Source organism: Micromys minutus (genome assembly GCF_963924665.1).
Source record: "Micromys minutus genome assembly, chromosome: 10".
In the NCBI taxonomy this organism is placed as follows: domain Eukaryota; kingdom Metazoa; phylum Chordata; class Mammalia; order Rodentia; family Muridae; genus Micromys; species Micromys minutus.
Genome location: NC_137979.1, coordinates 17118308 through 17141630, shown reverse-complemented (window position 1 = coordinate 17141630; position 23323 = coordinate 17118308). Strand labels below are relative to the sequence as shown.

General features: G+C 45.8%; 1 protein-coding gene across 2 annotated transcripts in view; it reads left to right on the top strand.

Moving 5' to 3' along the window:
* The first annotated feature begins 590 nt into the window (after positions 1 to 590).
* ARHGAP44 (Rho GTPase activating protein 44) overlaps positions 591 to 23323 on the top strand; it is a 163853-nt gene continuing 141120 nt past the window's right edge. For both annotated transcript variants that reach the window (XM_080923190.1, XM_080923191.1), the window contains exon 1: positions 591 to 944. In XM_080923190.1, coding sequence (XP_080779316.1) covers positions 892 to 944 — 53 coding nt within the window. In that variant the 5' untranslated portion in view covers positions 591 to 891. The remainder of the gene's footprint in view (positions 945 to 23323) is intronic.

Genomic DNA, 23323 nt, shown 5'->3' with positions numbered 1-23323 from the left:
TCAGCGGGCTGCCGAGCTGATACCCATTCAGGTCTGGTGGGGGAAAGGAGATGGACATAGCTATGCTATTTAGAATCTAAGTCACACAAGAAAGCTGTCTCAGCTCGGGTTAGTGGACAAGGTGTCACTGATTCCACCCTATGTCAGCTTTTGGTTGCTTACTGGGTTTGAGATGGATTAAAGATGGCATTTTGGGGTGCATGCTGTACTTAGTTTTAAACCCTTTTGCCACAAGCATAACCCTGCGATTGAACACCAATAAGGTGACCTTATACAGTTTAATGAACACATCTCCCTAGCATGTCTCCGGATGAATTCAGCACTGAAACGTCTCACATTCTCTTGAGATGCAATAGGAGGCAGACGTTCACTCTGTTTGCTGTTGTGTCGTTGGTTTCACTATTTAAACACGAAAATATTTCCTTTTCTAGAAGGCTAAAGCCTAACTGCCCTGGCAAAACCGTCCTCTCCCACCTCTGCACTAAAGCTGTCCTTACAAACTTTGGACAGAGGAAAGGTGGGAGCGGCAAACTACAAGTCCCAGCATGCACAGCGCATTCCGCACAGGCGCACGGGGACCACCCGGCCAGCTGGCTAGCCAGCCTGCGGAGACTCCCGGGTTCGCTCGCCGGGCTGGGGCTGGGGGCTGCAGCCGGGGCTGACCGCTGGGCGCCTAGGGCAGCCCCGGGCGCGGCACAGAGAAGGATGCGGCGGGCGGACTAGGCGGAGGTGCTCTCGGGAGGCTGGGCGCGGGCCAGGCGGCTCCCCAGGCTCCGCAGTGCCGCCGCCGTCGCCCCGGAGGCTGGGCGCGGGAGCCATGTAACCCTGCAGCAGGCTCCGGGCAGCTCCGTCCTTCCCCAGCTCCCCGGCTAGCGCGGCAGCGGGGTCACGATGAAGAAGCAGTTTAACCGTATGCGCCAGCTGGCCAACCAGACAGTGGGCAGGTAGGTCACCCGCTGGCCGCCCCGGGTCGGCACGCCCGCGGGGCTGCTTCTGCCAGGCGCAGGTGATGGAACTACTGGGCCTGGAGCTTGTGCGTTCCTCCCGGGTCCGCGTGGATTGGCTGCCACGACCTCTCCTTTCCTGACCCCGACCCCTGCTCACTTCCCGCCCGCCGGTCTAGGCTTGGGTAGCCCAGCTCAGAGAGTGACGACGCATCCTTCACCTGCGTCCCCAGCTGCCCCTTCACATCGCCCTCTCTGCCTTTCCCCGGGACTCCCTTTTCCTCTGGTCGCGATTCTTCTTGGAAACAGGTGTTTGCTCTGCTGGAGCTGCTGGCTGCTGAGTCTGTCTGGCTGCCTCTGGAGATCCCTTCCTCCCCGCGTCTAGTTCAGGGCTGCTTAGGGTCCCGAGGTAGTGTTGGGCCTGGTTGACATCCTCCTTGCCCACTCGAGTCGTGTTTGTTTTCAGGAGCTGGGACTATATGAGATGCTAGATCACTTTTCTGGCTGCCCACTCCCCCCCCCCCTCCGGCGGCGTTTGGAGGTGGGGAAAGGATGGCGGGGAGGGGGAAGGTGCTGGTGGCAAGGCGCTGCTGTAGGCTTGGCCCCAAGACTGATTTCAGTGGAGGGAGGGAGGCTGCGAAAGTGTGAGGTTCAACTCCCTTGGAAGATGAGAGGAGGATCAGAGAGAGGAGGATCAGAGGCTCTCAGCCAGGTAGGGGATGGGAACAGTCTCTCCTCCCTCCCAGTTCAGAGCAGCTCGGCCCCAGGAATCTGCAGGACCTAGACTGCTCTCATCTCGGTGAACATGGACTAGATCTGGGCCAGTGTCTCCAGGCGGATCTGTGGGGTGCCAAGATCTATTAAGGTTACGTAAGGATTCTTAGTGGGTCCCGTCCAAAGCTAGACATTCTTGAAACACAGGCTTGTTAGATAGAGGGGGATTTTTCATGGAATTTGTGCGCCCAGTGCCCAGGGCAGGATTTCTCTGTGGTTGTCAAAGGAATTCAGGTGCGCAGTTGAAAGCAATCAGAAAGCGAAGAGCCTAGCCTTGGGTGCAATTCAAGTGCGAGCTCCACACATAGAGTGCTCTCCGCCAGGTTTGTTGAGAAACCAAATACCTTTCTTGGGTGGGAAGTGGAGCTTGAACTGGCACCTGGGAGGGTGGGGGTGGGGACTTCCCTGGAGAATAGAGGACATCTCAACTCGATGGAAGCATACTGCCCTAGTTACAGTGGGCACTTGAGGGCAGGGGATGTGGTGGCTTCACATGCTTTCAGGAACTCCAGATGGTTTCCAAGTAACCTAAGCGTTTCCAAGCGTCTAAACTAGACTTGGATTCATTTCCCTTCCCAAACACATCTGCTTTAACATGAGGGGGGAGTTTATGAATAGCAGAGTCAGATTAGCCCAGCTTTTTGGCACAGTATTGCCACAAATATAGCCTCACGTGGACTGTCTTTGGTATGTTGGATGCTGAGATAGTGTTTTCTTGGTACTGGGGCTGTAGGGGTTGGTTGTCAAGCTGATGGGTCTTTACTGTTTTGGCTTCTGGATCACTCTCTGGGATCTGGCAGACATGATGACATTAGACACCCCAGGGGTCAGTTAGCCCCCCACTCTGACCACAGATGGCTGTTTCTCATGGAGTATTCTCAGTCCACTTAGTATTCCAGTGTTCTCTTAAATTGGTGCTAAGATCTAAATGTCTCTGGGAAGGCATTTATGCTCCCTCCATGACACCTGACTCATGCCTTCCTTCAGGACTTGTTTTTAAATTGTGAGATTTCTGAGCCATGGGTGTAGGAACTGTACTTTTCACCTTCATTCATAGGGGAAATGAAAAAAAAAAAAAAAGCAAAAGCAAATTGGATTTTTTTTCTAAAGTACTCTTACGTATTCAGAGAACATTCTTAGAAGTACAAATATGGGGACTGTGCCCTGCTTATCTGCTGGAGCTGTCGAGCTCTTGGTGCATGACCCAACCTCTACAATGTGAGACCTGTCTGGTGTCTGTTTTCATGAAGTTCAGGATGAACCCTTAAAGCAAAAATTAGTTTAACACCCCCAATGCCACCTCCTTCCGCTTCGTATTCCCAGCATTCCAGTGACCCACAAAATCACATTCCCCTGGACTCCACTTTGACTCCACATCTCATTTTGTCTTTCCTTCTCCCTGTCCCTGAACTCCCGTGCTTCAGACACATTGAGCCCAGTTCCACTTTAGGGCTTTGTTCTTGCTGACCACCAATTTTTACTACCTGGTTGAGGATGTGGTCTTCCCAAATTGCTTTCTCATCAATCAGGACTTGGCTCACAGGCTCAGGTAAGCCCCTCCCTCCCTCACTCTTACCCATCATCCTTTTCATTTCTGTCCAGTACTCGCCACTGTTTGAAAGCTTGTACCTTTTTGATCTTTGCCCATCTGTCTCCAATAGAATGTATTGATCGCCCTTGCATGCCAAGGGTATACGGCAGTGCCTTGTAGACAGTTGGTGCCCAGTCAATATTTATTGCCAAGGTTAAAATGGTTTACTTCTGGCCGGCGATGGGATTGAAAGGGGGTGGGATGGGGGTCTTCTTCCTGTTGAGAATGTTGAGAGACACAACCCTGTGTGTCGAGAGAGGGGTCATGATTTGCTTCTTAACATCTTCGCTCACTAGCAGCTCATAGTGTTGGAAGTCTGGATGGTAGATGTGATGTCACAGAGTGCTTTGTAGAGTGGCCTTGTCAGACACTAAAGTCTCACCCCTATGGTTTTGGAAGTTTCGGGCTCCCTCTTTCTGGTAGAGAGGTGAGTCTGAGAGCCGCTCACCTCCACAGCTTCCCGCATGATTCTGCCTTGATTTTCCCATATCTGTTTCTTCACTTCTAACCGTACTGCGGGAAGCCCTCCCTGGCCAGCCTGTGTCTACTGGCTAGGAACACTGATGATCAAGTGGAACACATTTGCTTGGGTGCTTAACGATCTTGAGATTAGCTCTCTGCACATTTGTGTGGGTTTTTTTGTTTGTTTGTTTGTTAGTCTGCTTTTTTAAATTGGCAAAATGGGAACAACGCAGGTTGCCCTGTGGAGATACAGGAATTGTAGCAATGGTGGAGTTACCCCAGAAAAATGGCTAACGGTAGCTTCAGGATCTTCGGGCCAGCATTCTAACTCTTTTTGGATGGCCATCTCGGGCTCAGTCATTCAGCGTAAGATGATTGGCTGTCTCCTGCGGGCCACATACTGCTCCGCTCTGGGAATATTACAGTGTTGGGCAAACAGAAGTTCTGCTCACCGGAGCCTAAATTCCAAGGGTGTGCTGTGCTTTTAATTTGGGGTGTGGTCTTTGTCAACCATCTATCTTCTCAGCCTGCTTTTGAGCTCCTTTTGAGGCAGGGACAGTGTGGCATGCAGAGGGTTCTCTGAAATCCCTTGGGAACTAGATCAGGAGGTAGATGCATTCTCGAGGAGAGTAGTTCAAAGATTCAGGGAGAGCACCGGATGCTGCTTTTTGGATTTTTGTAATGTCGGTGGTACCTAGAGGAGCGAGGAGCAGCTGCTGCTAGGCTGTGGACTTGAAGGAGGGCTTAGCTTATGCCTCATGCACGGCACCATTTGCTTTTTGTTGTTGTTGTTGTGTTAAATCTTCAATAGGGTCTAGTGCCTTCTGGGGTGCTACCTATCCTAAGAGACTGTTCTTGGAAGTGATTCCTGGTTTGTCTTGGGTGAAACACAGAGCTGAGCGGAAACTTCAGCACCCAAGAGACCCACAGGGCCAGAGAGAAGATGCAAGAAGCGAAGTCAGCCCCCGCTGAGGACTTTTCAGTCAGTAGGTGGGGGAGGGGGCACAGCAAGCCCCCATCTTAGAGGGCTGGGCTAAGGTCAAAGGTGGTGTCCTGATGAATGGCTCACCAGATGGACAATGAGGTTCTGGTCATTTCCATTAAAGCTCACCCAGTCTTTGGCAAACATTAGCCTTCTATGTACAGGGTCTTGGAAATGGATTCCAATGGTAACTGCCCATCCATTCTACCTGGGGTCTGTCCTTACAGGAAAGTGGGTAAAGTTAAGAGGAGGCAAGTAGGGCCTGTAGGTGGGAGCAAGGCTGTTTGGGTTGCACAGGATTGTGTGGGTTTAGAGGTGCTAAGTTGTGTGGGGTGGGGCTGCGGGGGGGGGGGGGGCTGGAAGAACACATTTTATCTCCAGAGCTCTGCTTTCCGTTCCTCGACTGCTAGCCTGCAAGACAGAGCTGAGAGGGCTTGGTTTCTCCTGCAGCCTTGCCAAGCCTCACTGCCGCAAGGCAGCCTGCACAGTTGAACTGCAGGCAATCCAGACATTGGCCAGTGGTCCCCAGCTGGGTGTGGAACTGCCCAGTCTCTAGCAGCTCCGGCATGGCCTGCATTTCTGCTCTGGCCTAAGCCACTGAGGACCCTTTGCCTGAAGCCGCAGCTTCTCCTTCATCAGGTCTCTGAAAGCCAGCAGCCAATCAACAGGACCAGAGGGGAAAGTCAGAACAGGTCTAGATTAGTCATCACTTGCTTTTTCAAGAGCTGGCTGTGATTTGGACTTCTCAGAGCAATTCAGCCTTCTGCAGTCTCTTTCTATGAGCACAGCAGGGTTCTCCAGACCAGAAAGGCCTCTCAAGTTCCTCAGTAGAGTCTTGGGAGCCCAGGCAGGACCTTCTGCTGAGTTGTGGCTTCCTGATAACAGAACTGATCCACTGATGACCAAATGGCAGGAGACAGAAGGACCTTTACCCTGGGCCCTCCATGCCCCTTACTCCACAGACCAGTCTCATCTACCCTCAGCAAGGCTGTCTGAGTTTCCTGGAGAATTCTCTCAGCCCAGACCTGCAAGTCATTGTGAGGGAGCTTTTTTCTTCTTTTTTTCTTTTCTTTTTTTTTTTTTTTTGGTTTCATTGAGTAGCAATTAATCATCTCCCCACCCATTTTTCTCCACCAGAGGAATTCATCAACACTGATTGGTGATTTTTTTTAAAATAATGGGGTGATAAGAAGCATTGTTTTCTTGTGGCTGTTTTAAAAAGTAAATTAGTAGCCATGTGACTAAAACAGTAATTTGTGGTTATTTGTTTCAGAGGGTCTGTAATCATCCCTTTTATTAGTAGTCAAGAGCAGATTATTTCAAATGCTATTTCCGCAGTGATGATAAATAGCAAAGTTATGCTTTGGCTCAGTGCTGAGGCTCTCTGAGCTCAGAAAGCAGATTCAGAGAAGACTGAGACAGACAGACAGACAGACAGTCCATCTCCCCTTGAGTTCAGGGACCTCCGACCTTTGCTGAGTTGGCGAGGCCGTGGTGTCTAGCAAACTGAAACTCCCCTTTCTGTTCAGGAAGCAGATGTAACTTTCATTTTGTAACTTTAGAGATAATTTTTAGGGTCAATGTTTATTTTCTCGCAGAATTCAATGTATTTTTAACCATCATGTCTAGTTGAATAAGTTATACCTACCAGAGAGAAACGATAACCTTACCGAATGGTCAGACGAAAGGGGGAGGCTCAGTGGTTTTTCTACCTATAGCCACAGTTAATACTTAGATGTAGTCGGTTAGCAGTAATGTCTTGGTTGTATGAGCTTCCTGGACTGAGCTTGAACAGGCTAAGGCTGCTCTGCAGCCATTGGTGATGCCATTGTATCTGCAGTCCATTTTTGATTCGGTCATCACTATTGGCATGTAAGAACAGTGACCATATAATGTGCACTCTTGTAACCTTAACCAATCACCTTCATCTTATAGCTTGAATATGAATGTGCATCTCAGTAAATACACATGTACACATAATCAATAACCTAGCATGTAGGGTATGTAATGGTCTACCATAGCTAACTGGTTTCCTTGGACCTTTGATTTTTTAGCTGGTTTGGACTTCTTTCTACCTGGACACTTACTGTTCTTTCTAAATTGCCTGCATTTGTGTTTTTCCTTCATTTTAGAGATCCACGCTCATAACTTTTGCTTGATTTTAGGCAATTTCTAATAGCTCGATATGTCTGTTCTTACTTGCCACATTTCACGGTGGGTTCCTGGTTTCTTTTCAATTTTGGTTTAGTTGTTGTTGTTGCTTTCCCATGAGGATATCTGGTATCTGTGGTTCGGGATTTGTTAACTTAGTTTTTGTATATGTCCGGAAACAGTCCTCAGACTCAGATTATAGAAACCTTGACATGCCTTCAGCAGTGTCTAGGATGCCTTGATCCCCCATCCCCCAACCAGTCTGGAATCCACCTGCCAGCTATTCTGGTGTAGGGCGTATGTTAGGAGTTGTGCTTCATTTTTCTGATCCTTCTTGTTTTTAAGTTATTTTTCCTGTTAAATTGACAGTGTCTTCATAATACTTTATTTGAAGTACCATTATCAGGTACTAAAAGATCCCTTATATATTTGAGGATTTCTGACTTGCTTCCTTGGCCTGCCCTATCAACTCCAGTAGTAAGCTGGCGTGGGTTCCCGGATGAGCAATGTCAGCTTAATTTTTATCCTGAGGCCACAGTGTTGGGGGGACAGTTAGGGCTCATCAGTGGCCCAATCATCAGAACTCTGAGCCTTTGCCTGGGGACCTTCCTATGGAAAAGAGGTATTCATTGCCTTTCTGCATTTGGTATCAAGATGGAGACTGTGCCGTCTTTGCAACATTGGGTGTCATGAGACTACATCTCACGGGAGCAGCATCAGGTTTCCTAGGTCTGTCTGTGATCCTCTCCTACAGTTAGTTACTGTTTAGGTCCTCCTTGACCACAGTTTCCTTCTTACACGTTTTGGACTTGTTGCTCTATCATGGGGGGTTAGAATAGTTTTTTTTGCTTTGCTCACATTTATTTAAGACACTGATTTTCAGTGACTTAAAATGTGGGTCATGTGGTTCTCTGTGTGAAAGATGCAGATCATTGCATCTTTTGCAAATAATTATTTTGTGTCCTTTTCTACACTGGGTTGTGTTCACTTCATTTTCTTGTCTAATTACATTGTCAAGCACTCAGAGAAAAGTCCTCTAATGTGGTAATACATATGTGCCTATGATATTGTTTTTAATATAAATGCATGGTGGTTAGTGTGAGAGTTTTATTTTAAGCATACATTTATTTATTTGTGTGTGTGCACATGTGTATATGGAAGTCGGATTATGACTTGAGGGAATCAGATCTCCCCCTTCCAGCATGCAACGTGTGGATTCTCGGCATCAGACTCAGGTGGTCAGACTTGGTGGCAGGGGCCGTAACCTGCTGAGCCATCTTACCAGTCCTTGAGAAAATTTTAAAAAAATCATATTACATTATTTTAATTTGAGATTTTCTTTTATATTGAAGTTAAATTTGATATGTCATCAAATTAAATCAACGAGAGACTCCTATCCTGTGTGTGTGTGTGTGTGTGTGTGTGTGTGTGTGTGTGTGTGTAGAGTGTACATCTGATCTTTAGTAGAGTCTCCAATATTGAACCTGCCTTTTCTACATTTAGACCTGACTGGGGGTTGTTAAGTATTTCTTTATAGTTAGATTAAATGTATTGTTTTTCTGGCTTGACAATCTTTCTACATCTCTCTCATTTTGTAACAGTGTTAAAATGAAGTGTTCAGCCTCTTTCCCAAGGAGTAGCAAAACCAGGACTTGTTCAATCTTTGAAGCTTGTGAACAGATTTCCATGGACAATCTTCCAACATGGTGATTCTTCAGTACATTTCCACTTCCTTTAGCGGCCATAGGACGAGTCATGTTTTCCAATTACATTGAGTAACATTTTTAAAAAAAAGATTTATTTCATTATGATTTTGATGTTCAAAACAAGTTTATTTGTCTCCGCATATGAATTGGACTTCCAGTGGCATCTAATGTGAATTGCGCTCTTTTTCCCCTTGACTAGCTTTGCCCTGGTGTGAATTCTCTTGTGATTTCCTTGGGTTTGTTTTGTCTTACTCTTGAGTATTCCATTTCCCATGTTGTATGTGAGGAAAGGTCGGACTCTGCTATGGGAACACTTGAGTGATATAATGTCCCAGTCCTTCATTCCAGGCTCATGACAAATGAGCTGATCTGGAGAGGGGTGCCAGCAAGACCCCTGCTTCTCTGAGAGGGGTCTGGGGATCCCACGTGACCCCCTCCACTCTTTTGCCAGCACTACCAAAGGTTAAGAAAGGACAGTAAATGGCATGCTGGCTCTTTCTTCTTTCACTTAGAATTTACAAAGGCTGCTCTGCCAACATGTCATTGGCTGGGACTAATTACAGAGTTCCCCTGGATGTGACTGGACCAGGTTCCCTCCGCCCAGCGGAATCACCAGGGATTTCATTTCTTGTGCATGTATCTCTCCCTGTCTTGCCCTGTCTCCCGGGTGCATATTTGAGATGGCTGCAGACTGTTACACACATGCCTTTCTTTAGGAGTCTCCTCGCCCTCCACTGGAGCTGGTCAGCCCCACCCCAGGGGCCAAGATCAGGAGAACGATCTTTCTCTTGCTGCTACACATGACCTCTGTGCTGTAGTTACAGCCATTTACTACTGTGCCTATCTTCAAGATTAGCTTTAACAAATATATTCTTAAATGCCCTTCCTACAGTGGGGAGGATAAGAATGAAGGAAACAGGGAGTCTCTTCTTGTCACAGTGACATGACACTCTACAGGCTTATCGCTAGGGTTAAATGAGATAGTAAATATAATATCTTTAGGCTAGTTCCTGATTATAATAAGTACTTAATAAATTGTAGTTATTATTATAGGACCCCTTGCTGTGCTAAAAGTCTCTGACACAGGGAATGATATGTGGTCTTTTTTTAAACCTGTGTTCCCGAGAACTTGAAACTTACAACTTGAAATTGATGGGCATTTGTCTTTGGCTCTAACCAAGGCCAGTTTCTCTGTGTTTAGCCAAGAACATGGTTCGTGATGTCAGTGAGGACAGTTTTCTCCTATTTCATACCTGTGCTAATAGTCAAACTGTGCCAGATCTCAGCAGCTTCCAGCCCTGGCCTGTGGAGTGAGGACAGCCCTTTCTACCCCAGGCCATCCTGGATTCTATTCCACATTTGTCTCTGAGGTGGAAGAACCCAAGGCTGTGGTGAGTCACATTCTGGCTTCCAGTGTTTCTTTTGGAAGTGACATGTGCCATTTCTGCCCTTTCATTGCCAAAGCAAGTCACTTGACCACACCTCGTCCCATATACAGCCCTGAAAGCTGATCTTGCTGCAGGCCTGGATGGAGAGGAAAAGATACAGCTTAGCCTGTAGTACCTGTTGCAGGAGTGCAGCTGAAATATTTTGTGAGGACTGTTTTCATTGCGGCTTCCGAATGAATCAAGTACTGTTTATAGACCCACTTTGCAGATGGGGAAATGGAGGTGGAAGAGCAGGGCCCAATTTGATAATTCCTGAGTGGTGCAGGCCTGGACTGAGGCTTCTTGTCCTCTCCCTGGTCCCAGTTCTTTGCAGCCACAGTGTCGCAGGTCCCTATAGAAGGTGGTTTGAGAAATGCTAATTAACTGCTCCTGCCTTAAATAAAAATAAGACTGTCCCATTCCCTTTAAGATAATGGAGTGTCTTGCATGTGGCCTTAACCGCAAAGAGCATAAATGAAATTTTTGTCAATAGAATATTCTTCCCTGTGATTTCTTTCTGCAGCTTCAGCAGAAAGAGCAAAAAGGTGCCCTTTGAAAGTTCTTTGCCTTCTGTTGGGAAGGCAGTCTGTATGTTTGCAAAAACCTTGTGGCTTCTTCCCCAGCACAGCAACCAAGCAGCAATATAACAGCTGTGCAGAAGGGTCAAGTCAAGCAGACCAGCCTCTGGCCTCACGCCATCAGTGTGTGTCCCCACTGTTGATGTAAGCACCATCTGCTAAGAGCACCCCAGATTTGCGCATTTACTTGACAGATCTCCATTCTGCCTTTGTTCCACCTTCTATACCAGGGCAGGGCAGGGCAGCCTAGTGGCTGCTGCTTGCACAGCCAGTGAGGGAAGACAGGGAAGCACCTGTGCTCCTGCCCAGCCCCCCAGCTGCTTTAATGACTGCAGTAGGGAAACAGAATGTCTGCCATTAACAGAGTTGGGAAGTAGGTTTTTCGAGGACATAGTTACAGCTCTTTCTGTGTTCTAACATTGGGAGAATGTAAGAGTGCAGAGGAGCCTATAGGATGAGGACAAAGGTTCTAGAAGTGCACGCAGGGGTGATGGGCCAACCGTAAAGCAAACCGCATAGCAAGCACTGGCAGGAAGTCTGGAGACAGGGAAGCAGAAGCCTGCAAGATGAGTGATTTCTGCTGCTGGTACGTTTGCATCTGAATTCTTTATAAAAACAGAACAAACCCTCATTCCATTAGAAAAACAAACAGGACTCAACTAGAGCAACTGTAGTTGTTGTTGCTTCAAGTAATATTTCATCTTTGGGGGCTCTTTTGGATCTGCATATGCTCTTGCTGTTCTTTGGAGCCCTTGTTTGAAACATGGGAGACTGCTCATCTCAATGCTCTGGACACAACGGCAGACTCATCTTGTAGACTCTTGGGAAGTGATGCGATCTGGACTTTCAGATCGTTTCATCATGGGTTTTTAGGGTTTGTCAGTCCATTTTGTTTTTCTTTTGCCCTTTCAATCTATCCAAAGAAAGTGTCACATTTATGTATCATATTGGGGGCCAGGCACATGCATAGCACATGTGTGTAAATGCTTGTTCTCTCTATCACAGGGGTCCTAGGGATGGAGCACAGGCAGTACGGTGCAGCAGCTGGTGCCTTTACCTCCCTGAGCCATCTTGCTGAGGTATAAAAAAAAAAGCCATATCTGCATATTTATGAGGGACACTAATAAATACAGAACATATAATGTTTAAATCAGGGTAATTAGCATTTTCACTCCAAGGACCCCCATTTTTTAAGCTGCTATAAAAGTGATACACAGTTTCAGCGTGCCATGTGATGTGTTGACACATGTGGTGTGAATAAGGAGACCAGCCTGATCCTGACTTCATGCTGAAACTTCAGAAACCCGTTACTTTGTTGAAGAAATGCCAACTCCATCATAATCTGTCTACACCACTGTGGAGAATGTCAGAGGAATTAGTTCTTGTGCTCCATTACTGCCAGAGCTTTTAGTTTTTAATTGTGTGGAAATGTGTGTGTGTGTGTGTGTGTGTGTGTGTGTGAGAGAGAGAGAGAGAGAGAGAGAGAGAGAGAGAGAGAGAGAGAGAGAGAGAGAGAGAAACATGCTTTAGGAGCCCAGTGGATTGGATGTCCCTGGAGCTGGAGTTGCAGGTGTTTGTGAGATGCCGAGGTGTATGCTGGGAACAGACCTCCAGTCCTCTCCTCTTAACTGCTGAGCTGCCTCTCTAGCCCCAGTTGCCTCTAATTTCACAGACAATGTTTTGGAGTCTGGTCTGCACACAGGACAAGGGCCTCCCCTTGGGCAGCACACTCTGGTCTGTTTGGGGATGGGTGGGGCTGCTCTTCAAATCACAGGAAAGTTGAACAGTGCATCATGGGAGTAGCTACTGAGAGCCTGGTCACAACAGGGACAGAAGAGTCTGAGGGGTTTTGCATTATGTGCTCTCACTGGGTCACTCAAGCTGCACAGACTAGAGCCTAATCGGTCAAGCTCGGGTCACCTCATTGAAAGAAATGATGCCATACAGCAAGGCTAGAAACCCACTGAGTTCTACAGTCAGTAGCACTGGACCCCGCCCACATGGACCAGCTTGCCAGGATTTCTTGGCTTTTAAGGAGGTTATTTTTCACTTTTCCACTTCTGGCTAATTTCTGTCAATATATCCCTGGAGCAATTTTTTCTTCCTCTTTTGAGATAAGATCTTGTGGGTAGCCCAGGCTAGACCTGAACTGGAGACACTCGTGCTTCAGACTGTGGAGTCCTGGGACCGCACAAGTTTGCCTCCTCACTGGGTTTCTCTGCGCCTTTTCATTTTTGTGTCTCAATTACAGTACATGTCTGTAGCCCGGATGGTTGCAGTGGCCGCTTATCTAATCTTGCCTTGAGGTGGTTCTTCCTGGCTTTACATTGTACTCTTGGGATACAGATGTGGAAGAATATAATTTTTCTTCTGTATTGTTCATCCAGGACTGTAGAAAATTCTGTGTACTACTTATTTATCTTAGAAATTGTCCTGGTTGGTTGCTTTTTCTTTTCCTTTTTTCTTTTTAATCTCGCTGCGAGCTAGGGTCATTTGGGATGAGGGCACCTCAAATGAGCAACTTCCCCCCATCAGATTGCTCTGTAGGCAAATCTCTGGGATGTTTTCCTGAGTCGTGATTGATGTGGGAGGGCCCAACCCACTGTGAGCAGGGTCACCCCTGGGCTTGTATAGGAAACCAGGCTGAGCAAGCTATAGGATGTGAGCCAGAGAGCAACATCCCCCAGGACCTCTGCTCCAGCTCCTGCCCAACTTCTCATGATGGAGGGTAAGCTGAGAGCTGTTTCAGCGGAAATAAATTCTTTCCTCTCCTGTTTGCTTTTTCTTTTATCACAGCAATAGAAAACAAACCAAGACAGAGATCGACAACCTACACTTTTACTTAAGAATCCTGTAGGTTTTGCAGTCATGAAAGCATGGGTGTGTGGATCTCTAGGGATGCTTTAGGTTATCGTACTGACCACTTAAATACGCAGTTAACAAAAACACAAAAAAAAAAAAATCCCCCAAAACTTTCATTTCTTTTGTAAAAGTTTGTTTTAATTGATCGACAACCACAGTATTCACTGGGAAACCGGTGGTGTCTCAGCCCACTGCACACTGGCATAATGTACCAATAGCTATAAAGGAAATCCATTTCAGATGACAGGACAGCAAGATGGGCCAAGTGTCCAGGTACATTGTGATCTGGGGCTCCTGCTGCCTTCTCTTCTTTGCTTTGTCCTCACTGGTATCCTGGGTTTCTTGGATGTTTTCCATGGTAAAAATACAATTTTTGTGTGCTGTGAAGAAGAATTTGTGACATTTGCAGCGCAGGGGATGGCACTGGAAGCGATTCTGTTCAGGAGCCCCCAGCACCGTGGTTCCTCCAGGGGCCAGAGGCTGTGCGGATCAGGGCTAACAAATCTGGGTCCCGATAATGTCACTCGGCATGTTTTGCCAGACTCAGAAGCACAAATATCCCGCTTTCTCTCATAGGCAGAATCTGTGTTTAGATTGCTGTGTGATATATACATGTATGTCTAAACCACAAAAGTAAATAAAGTAAATAAATAGGGCATCGGAGGGGGGGATGGGGGGGTAGATAGCCAAGAGAAGATAGTAGAATATATGGGACATGAATCACTGGGGAGACTTGGATGGCAGGGGGAGGGGAGGGCACTGAGTGGGGGTAAATATAAACAAGATGATGAAATGAATATGTGAAAATGCTATAATGTTTGCTCACTGAACTTTAATAAGCACTGCTTGAGAAACAAAGGTGATTTACTTCCGCGTTCGTGATTCACAGAGACAGGGAGCAAGGAACATTCCAGAAGGTCTTGCTCATGAGATAAGGCTCCTTCCATCTAGCCTAAACCAACACATTTCACACCTTTACGCTTGATCTTTGACATGTACTAGAAGGTAGGGGTACGGTAGATCGATGGGGTAGATTGGTGGGGCTCAAGCCTGTGTCCCTGATCTTCTGACTGTCAGGGACAGCAGGCGCAGGCCCATCAGGACCCTTCCAGAATCCAGAGAGAAGTGGTTTTCTCTGAGTCAACAGACTGACAGTAGGGTGAGTACTGTAGTGGAGCCAGAGCTCATTAGAAAGAAACTCCAAGAGCAGAGGTGGCGTCTCAGTAAAGTGAGCACTCTGTGAGCACAAGAACCTGAGCTTGGCTACTAGGAACCCATGTTAAAAACAGCAAGCAAGCAAGCAAACCAAACAAGACACAAGGTGGTAGTGTGCCCCTGTAATCAAAGCATTGATTGGGGTGGGAGGAGACAAGAGCAGTCTTGAAGCTCATTGGCTAGCCAGTCTGGCTGACAAGATGAGCTTCAGGCTCAGAGAGAGACTGTCTCAAAAAATAACTGGAGAACCCCAGACGCTGACTTTGAGTGTCCATAGGCACCCACACATACGTGTGCATTCACACCCACACCAACAAGTATATATTAATCACACACACACACACACACACACACACACACACACACACATATATATATAAACAACACACACACAAAGAGCAGAGAATGAAACCACTGGACGTGGTGACACATACCTGTAATCCCAGCATTGGAAAGTAGAGGCAGGAGGATGACATCGAGTTTTAGGATAGACTTGATCATACATAATGAGTTCTAGATTAGCTAGCACAGAGGAATGAGCCCAATCTTAAAAATCAAAGAGACAACAAACCAATAACAAAAGGAAACAGAAAAGGAGGAGAGATCCTCCTGGTGCAGAGCCAACATTACACCTTGTCTTAGTTGAACCCAGTGATTTTTGGGCTGTGTCCTCAGGAAAATTAGCTAAGTATTCTTATGGGGGATTCAACTGCAACCAAACATTGCCTCTTTTATTCAGAGCCTTTCCTTCTGTTCCAGGACACTGGTCCCCACAGATGGCTCTGCATCTGTCTGTGTCCTATGTGAATCTTTGTGCCCACAGCACAGTGTTTACACTATAGAATTGGGAAGGGCTCAAAATCAGTGGGTCACATTGATTCTCAGAGTTCAGCCCTCCTTGTCTCCCCATGGCTGCTCTGTATGCATCACAGAGCTCTGTTCACTCCCCCGTGTGACCTGCCTCAGCCTGCTCTGATCTCTAGCTGGTGTAACTTCCTCACTAGGCTGGAAACTGTGCATGGTTGCATAGATAGGGGCTTGTTGTCATTCACAATGCTCTGGGAGTCCCTTTCAAGAAGGAGGTGATGAGGCCATGTATGTTGTTCTCAAAGGTAGATTTTTTTTTCTTTAGATTTATTTATTTTACTTTGAGTGTATGGGTGTTTTGTCTATATGTGTGAAAGTTAGCTATGTGCATGCCTATTGGATCCTTTGAAATTGAGGTTACAATGATTGCAAGCCACCATTTAGGTACTGGGAATGGAGCTGGGTCCTCTGTAAGAGCAACAAGTGTTGTTAACCTCTGAACCTTTTCTACAGCCCCACAAATACACACACACACACACACACACACACACACACACACACACATATATACATATATATATATAGATATATATATATATATATATATACACATATACATATATGTATGTGTGTATGTGGTGTGTGTGTATTTATATATGTGTGTATGTATATGTATACACACATATGTATTTATTATATATATGATTGCTTGTTTGGGACAGAGTCTTACTATATAGGCTTGGATGGGTAGATGGCCTAGGGCTTGGTATACTGACTGGCCTGGCCTTACTTTATTGAAATCCTTCTTCTTCTGCCTCCCCTAGGGGAAAAAAAAAACCAAACCAGAGCATGCGTGTCTTAATTGAAGTTTCCCATGCTAAATATGTAGCTAACTATGCTTTCATGGGAGCCTGTAGTGAGAATTCTGGAATTTTGGTTTGTTTAATAAAACACACACACACACACACACACACACACACAGAAATATTATAACAATATGCTTTTGTTTTAACCCCAGATGTGAGATATGGGGCTGCTTCGGATTGTCCACAGTAGCTGACTATGATTTGCCTCATGCTTTAGCAGGAGTGTGGTTTTGCCAGTTGCACATAGATTCTATGCTTGTGCGACATGGAATTCTGGGGCCTTCCCAGAGATATATAAATTCGAGGGACCCAGAGCTGGTGGTGGAGGGATGTTGTTGGTTAGTTGGTTGGTGCTGGTTGTGGCTTGTTGAGTAGAAAGAAGAAACAACAAGAAAAATATTAGATATCCTGCTGGCAAAGATCAAACTTGCACCAAGGAACGTGATACACCTTATCAGCAGGAAATGGTCTAATGAGAACATTGCCCCCTTTCCAATCCTTGACTTTATTCAGGGATCCCATTCCCTTCCTCTCTATCCTTCCTTTTCTTTTTTATCTAGTGGTAGGAGGTTGAAAGTGCAGGGAAAGGATGGAGAAGGGTGGAGGAAAACAAGTAGCAAAGTAGCAAAAGGCACTACATGGGCCAAAAATGTTCTATGCTAGAAGACGCTCTGACATGTCTTTAGAATTGTTCGGGATAATTTGTCTTTGAAGCATGGTTTTCAGACGTTGACTAAACTTATTCCATTGCATAGCCCAATCACAGGACACCCAGGACAGTGGAATGTATACCTGTTCATTGAGTAAAGATGTCATTAGCGGTGTTATCTGTAACCTACTGCCACAGCTTGTGTCCCTGGAAGGAAGATCCTGAGAATAACATGCAGAATGCTGGTTAAGAAACACTCTTAGCATCTCTCTGCATGAGTGGAAGGGCACTAAAGAATGGGGCTGAGGAATTTGCATGCTGGTGCATTTTTCATGATGACCTACCTCCTCTGGTCCTGTGCAAACTCCCAGAACAGGAATGAGTTCAAAGTCATCAAGTGTGGATGAGAGAAGTCAGGGCACGCCTTTGCACCTTTGAATGGATCAGCTTCCCCTTGAGTAGGGCACACTGACAGGTAATGTGTGCTCTGCCTGTTCGGTGTAGGTCTGGTGGTAGGACTCAAGGGTAACCTAGACAGGTAAAAATAGGCCTTGTCTTCAAGGAGCTCATATTCAGTGGGGATCATGAGCCACCATCACATGGCAGATATTTGAGGTTGATTTTTATGTTTCGATTATGCCTCATGATAGCTTGAACTATTCGACTGTTTGGGTGAATGAAACCAGCACTCCTTCTTTTTAAAGTCAACAGCTAAGGAAATAGAAGGCTATTGAAGGTGGTCTTTTAAGAGAGCATGGCATCTTGACAGGTAGAGAGGACAAAGCACAGATGAAATGTAGGTTAGCAAAGTGTACGGTAACAGTGCACACACACACACACACCACACACACACACACACACACACACCTAAGGTATATAACTGGATGTGTGTGTCACCTGATCAGAACCAGACCTAAGTACACTAATAGCCAGTTATCTCAGAAAAGCTGACAAACCTGAGAACATCTTGCAGGACATTGTGTGTCTGACCTGATTTCTATAAAAAGCACATTGGAGCAAATGGCTTTCCAAACATGAGTGATTAAAATGTTTGTAAACACATGGTTCATTATCTCCGAGAGAATAGGAAGACTGCTCACAGAGCCTTTGGATTACAGGGAACAGGAAAGGGAATCTCCATTTTTGACTGCACGCATGGGCCATTTCAACTCTCTCAGAAAAGAGAACAAACAAGCACAGGAAAGAACAAAAAGATTGTATTCTTTTTGGCCCTTTGCCATTCTGAAATACCTTGCTTTTTTTTTCTTCAGTGCATTCATTAGACAGTGGTAGGACACGTGCAGGCAGGTCAGGGCTTGGTGATGGGGTCCTGGTTTCCCAGCACTTACCTATCAGTACTGGCTGCAATAGGCAGGCCTTCTGGGAGCCACCCTGTGCCATTCTGTCCTTGCTACTGCACTTGTTATGAGATTGCTGTGTATGCATGCAGGCTGCATATACCATTGTCCTTGGCTCAGCGCATACAAATATGTGGGCATCTGAAGACTCAGCTCCTGTTGCCAAGACTCATGGGTGTGGATTCTAGTTTGCTTGCTGCTGTTATGAGAAAACAATGGCCAAAACCAACTTGAAAGGGCTTATTTGAGTTATAGTTCTTCAATGAGGGGAGCCAAGACAGGAGCTCAGGTAGGAACTTGGAGGCAGGAATTGAAGCATGAACCATGGGAGAACACTGCTTATGGGCTGGCTCGGCTACCTTTCTCATTTTGGCCATTCTTGCCTGCTCTGGGAAGGTTCTGCCCATAGTGGGCTAGACCCTCCCACTTCAATCAGCAATTAGGAAAATGCCCCACAGACATGCCCAGTGGCCAGTCTGATGGAGATAGTTCCTCAACTGAGATCCCTACCCCTACCATATACATACCCCGTTTCCAGGTATATAGGGTTGTGTCAGGTTGACAAAAACTGTGACTGTGAGCAAGCTAGCCTCAGTGATACAGGAAGCCTGCAGTTTCTCCTGGCCCACTGAGCTACAGTTGCTCTCCTTGAGGCTCACTGCGTGTTGACCCCATGCATCAAGACTTGTAAGAGGAGTTGCTTCCTTCTCTCTCCAGGTATCATAGTTTGAATATGAACACCCTGCAGAGCCTCTTGCATCAAGGACCCCTTGCCAGCCAAGGAGCTTATGAGAAGGAACTGGATTTGGAGGGCTGTGACCTCATCATTAGATTCTGATGTATTTCTAACATGGTGGTATGGTGGGGATGTAGTGAGTTCCTAACACAGTGCTATGGCTGAGAAGTGGTGGGGTAGGAGGTGAGGAGGCTGGAGGAAGGGGGTCATTGGGAGAGGAGGCCTTGGGGCTTCTGCCCTGTGGTATACCCTTCCCACTTTTACCCACCGAAGCTCTGACTTGTATCTGTCCTGTGTTTAATGACAACCATGGTGAAAGTTACCCCCAGGGTCCTAGTGGTATAGTCTTCATCCTTGTTACATTTGGCAGGTTCTCTTCATCTGTTGCCTTCATGATGACGCTGACATGCTTGTGTCCCTCTAGGTGGGACTTTCAGGGACAATGGGCAGCATGCCAAGCCACCTATTCCTTTTTGTCTTTGTACACACCAGACACAGTGCTCTACTGAGGGTCTGTCTCACTTTTCTCTCTTCCTTTCTAACCCTAGCTCTCTCTTTTCTTTGATCTGTTCTCCCTCCATTTTTTTTTTCTTTTTAATTCCCAAATACTTGCTCTACATTTTAATCTGAAAGATTTTCTAAAATCATTAACTGTTAGGGTCAGGTTGCTATGAGGAAACCACGTGGGTTTTTTCACACTTTTCCCCATTGCTTTAGAAGCTCTATGTCAATATCCAGAGAAGCCCCTCTTTCTCTTGGCTTTCCAGAGAAGTGAGTGCAGAAGGTTTGATGTTAGTTATTCTTCTGACCTTTAAAATATTCCTGTCTTACTTTTCCCAATTCTTCCTGACTCCTGAGATTCTGCAGACTATAATAGAGGAAGGGCGTGGAGGAGCTTCCTACACTATTATACTGTGAGTGGTTATGGTGTGCAGGGCTATACTTAGGTGCCTTTTGCATTTCTTTGCAAACACACTTTCTTTATATTCATTCACTGAGGGAAATACGAAGCTCCCACCCACACCCTCAACCCCCAGGCAGTGAGTGCTTATTGTGTCCAGTACTGAGAGATGTAGAAATACAGAAATAGTTTAAGTGGTGGAGAGACCACAGGAACCTGGAATCGTGGACAAGACATTGTAGTGTATAAAGAGGTACAAAAGATTTGAAGCAGAGCCTGCAGTGATCATTGCTACCCCACGGTAGGTATGCAGTCACATGCTGCAGAGTGACATTCCAGTAAATAACAGGATGCATGATGATCCCTGATTTTAGCCTAATGGCGTCATAGCCTTTCAGCCACCTGGGTTTTTATAAGCACATCTCTGGGTTTGTACCAACACAAAAAATTACCTAAGGATGAATTTTCCAGAGTGTGTTCCCATCACTTAGTGTCACAGGGCTGGGTGAACTGCAATGCAAGTGGAGTCCCTGGAGTTCCAATGTAGAGGAGGTGGGGCAGTCAAGAAAAAGGTTAAAAGAAAAGGCTCCAAACCAAAGCATATGAAGGGCAGACTAGAACCCAGCTGGATACAGGTCCTGCCAGGCCCTAAACTGCCCATTGTTAAAGGAAGCAAATATTACTGCTGCTGTAGCTTCTCTCTCTCACCCTGCCCCGTTCTCCTTCTCTTCCTTCTCTTCTTCCTCTTCATCTTCCTCTTCCTTTTCCTCCTCTTCTTCCTCTTCTTTCTTATTGGAAGACTTCATGGAAGACAAGAAATATAAATTTGAGCCCTTAAGACCAGTCCTGTTCGATAAGGAGACAAGCAGGCAGTCCATAGGAAGGGAGCAACAGTTAGAGGTGGGATGGAGTTGTGGAGCAGGTGGAATATGTGGAGAAAGTGGGTACTGTGGGGCTGAAAGACAGCAACATACTGGAGAGGCTGGGCATGGGCTGCCGTGAGGAGTCCAGGCCGTGGGAGGAATGGTGGGCAGTTGAAAAGGCCACAGGATTATAGACGTGATAGGTTTAGAATGTAGTATAGCTGAGAAGAGAGGCTGGGAGGAAGGAAGGCAACTAAGACAGTCAAGAGGAAGGCTCATGCCACCAAGTCTCTGAATTTGTAGCATATTTGGGCTCCAGGAGTAGTTTGATTCATTCCTCCTTTCTCCTCTTTCATTCCTCATAAAGCTATGAGTTTTAACAACAAAGATGGCCTTTCTCAATTAGAAATATTTGCAAGTAGCCGCATGGCTCTCTGATAATAGCGCTTTGGCCTTTTCTTAGGCTGCAGTTGATTGGAGTAGGGTGTGGTGAGGGACTGTATCAGGATGAAAATGCTGCATATCCATCTCCATCATCCTGAGAGCACACTATGAACAGTCTTTGAACAAGATAAAGAGATATAAAAAAGTAGAAAAAAAAACTCTGGACTATCATTATTTTCAGACATGGTTGTTTATGTTGGATGTCCAGTCATGTCTGTTGCAAACACTTAGAATTCACTAAAAGTTCATCGAGTTTGCAGTTGACAGAGTGGCTATAATCATATAAAACACATCAGATAAAACCAGCAATCAATATAGGGATGATGGGAAGCATACAGAGTGATGTGATGTTCTCTCATTTACATCGTCTGAGAACAGAGTTTTGGGATAGAAGCTTGGGCGGAGCTGGAGGGGAAGCAGACAGATCACAGAGCCTGGACTCCATCTCTCCCTTCCGTTCTGTGAAATAAAAATGGCGGCCCCACACTACTGCCGGCAGCCAGGTTCTGCCACACCCTTCAGTTTCTCTGGAATTCGTACCACAGAGAGACTGAAAGTGCTGTGCATAGACTGGATTCAGGTGACATTTAGAAAGTCTCCAACAATAAGGGGCACCAGTCCCTTATGGACCATGAAACAGTCACAGAGTTAACCATGTTTTCAGTTAAAATCAACCATGACAAACTGTAAAACTTGAAATCATACAAAGTACATTCTTTGACCACAGTGGAATTCAGTTGGGAATCAAGACACATCTGACGAAGGAAGTTCTAATGTTAAACAGTATGCAAGTGAGACATAATCCACAGATCAAACAGGACGTTTCCTAGGCCATGTAAAAATATTTTGAAATAAAATTCAACAAAATTTGTGAGGTGTGGCAAAAGCTTGGAACTTCAGAGCTTTAGTTGTGTTTATATAAGACTGCTAATCTTTGTTTTCATCTTAAGAGATATGAAAATCACAGAATAAGTTGAAATAAAGAAGAAGGAAACAAATACTAGACATGAGTGGAAATCTGGGGGATAGAACCCAGAGGAAAAGGGGGAAGGAAAAAACAGAACTAGGAGCTAATGTTCTGACAAGGTTGATACATGCGATCTGGCCAGACCAGCTACAGAAGGAGAGAAGGCACAGAATCCCATAGCAGTCAAAGGGGGCTGCCACTACACTCAAGAACTTTGAAAAGTATATGCTCTGTACATAAATTGGACAAGCTGGGTAAAATCTCACAAATTATCCAAAGTCACCATAGAGGCTATGAAACACAGAGAGGATATAGCCCTCAGGATGGCCTCACTAACTTGGAGGACTTATGATCTGAGTGGTCTTGTTTCCATGCAGAAATGGAGGGAAAACTCCAGATCTAGACAGATTCCCTGGCAAAATCTGCCGAGCATTTAAAGAAACAACACCCATTTTATTAGACTCTTTCAGGAAGCTGGACACTTCCCATGACTTGGTGAGGCCTGCACTGACTCTACCGATAAGGCAAAACAAAGACATTACAAGAAAAGTGTAGGAGGGAGCTGTAAGGGTGTGGGTGCAGCCATTCTTAAAAACAACCAGTCAAGTATGGCCATATGTCAAAGAATAATACCATAAGCAAGAGAAGTTTACCCTGGAATGTGAGTTTGGTCTGACTTTCGCAAGAGAATCAATGTAATTTTCCACGATAAATTCACGGAAGAGGAAATACCATATGCTCATATCTACTTGTGTAAGAAACATATCTCACAAAGTTCAAAATCCATTCATGATAAAATAGTAAGCTGGACAGATCAAGCACTTTGATGAAGGGTCTTTCAAAGCTCTGAGAGCTGACATTGTTTAGGGCGCTACCACATCCATTTCCCTTAAGACCGTAAAGGGCAGGAATGTTCTCTCACCTCTGTTATCTTGTGTTGGAGGTCATAGGAAGTCATAAAAGTGAGACAAATGAAAATAAAATGTGCACAGTCTGAAAGAAATAACCATTGGACTCGTTAAAAAACCCTTTAGGCTTTC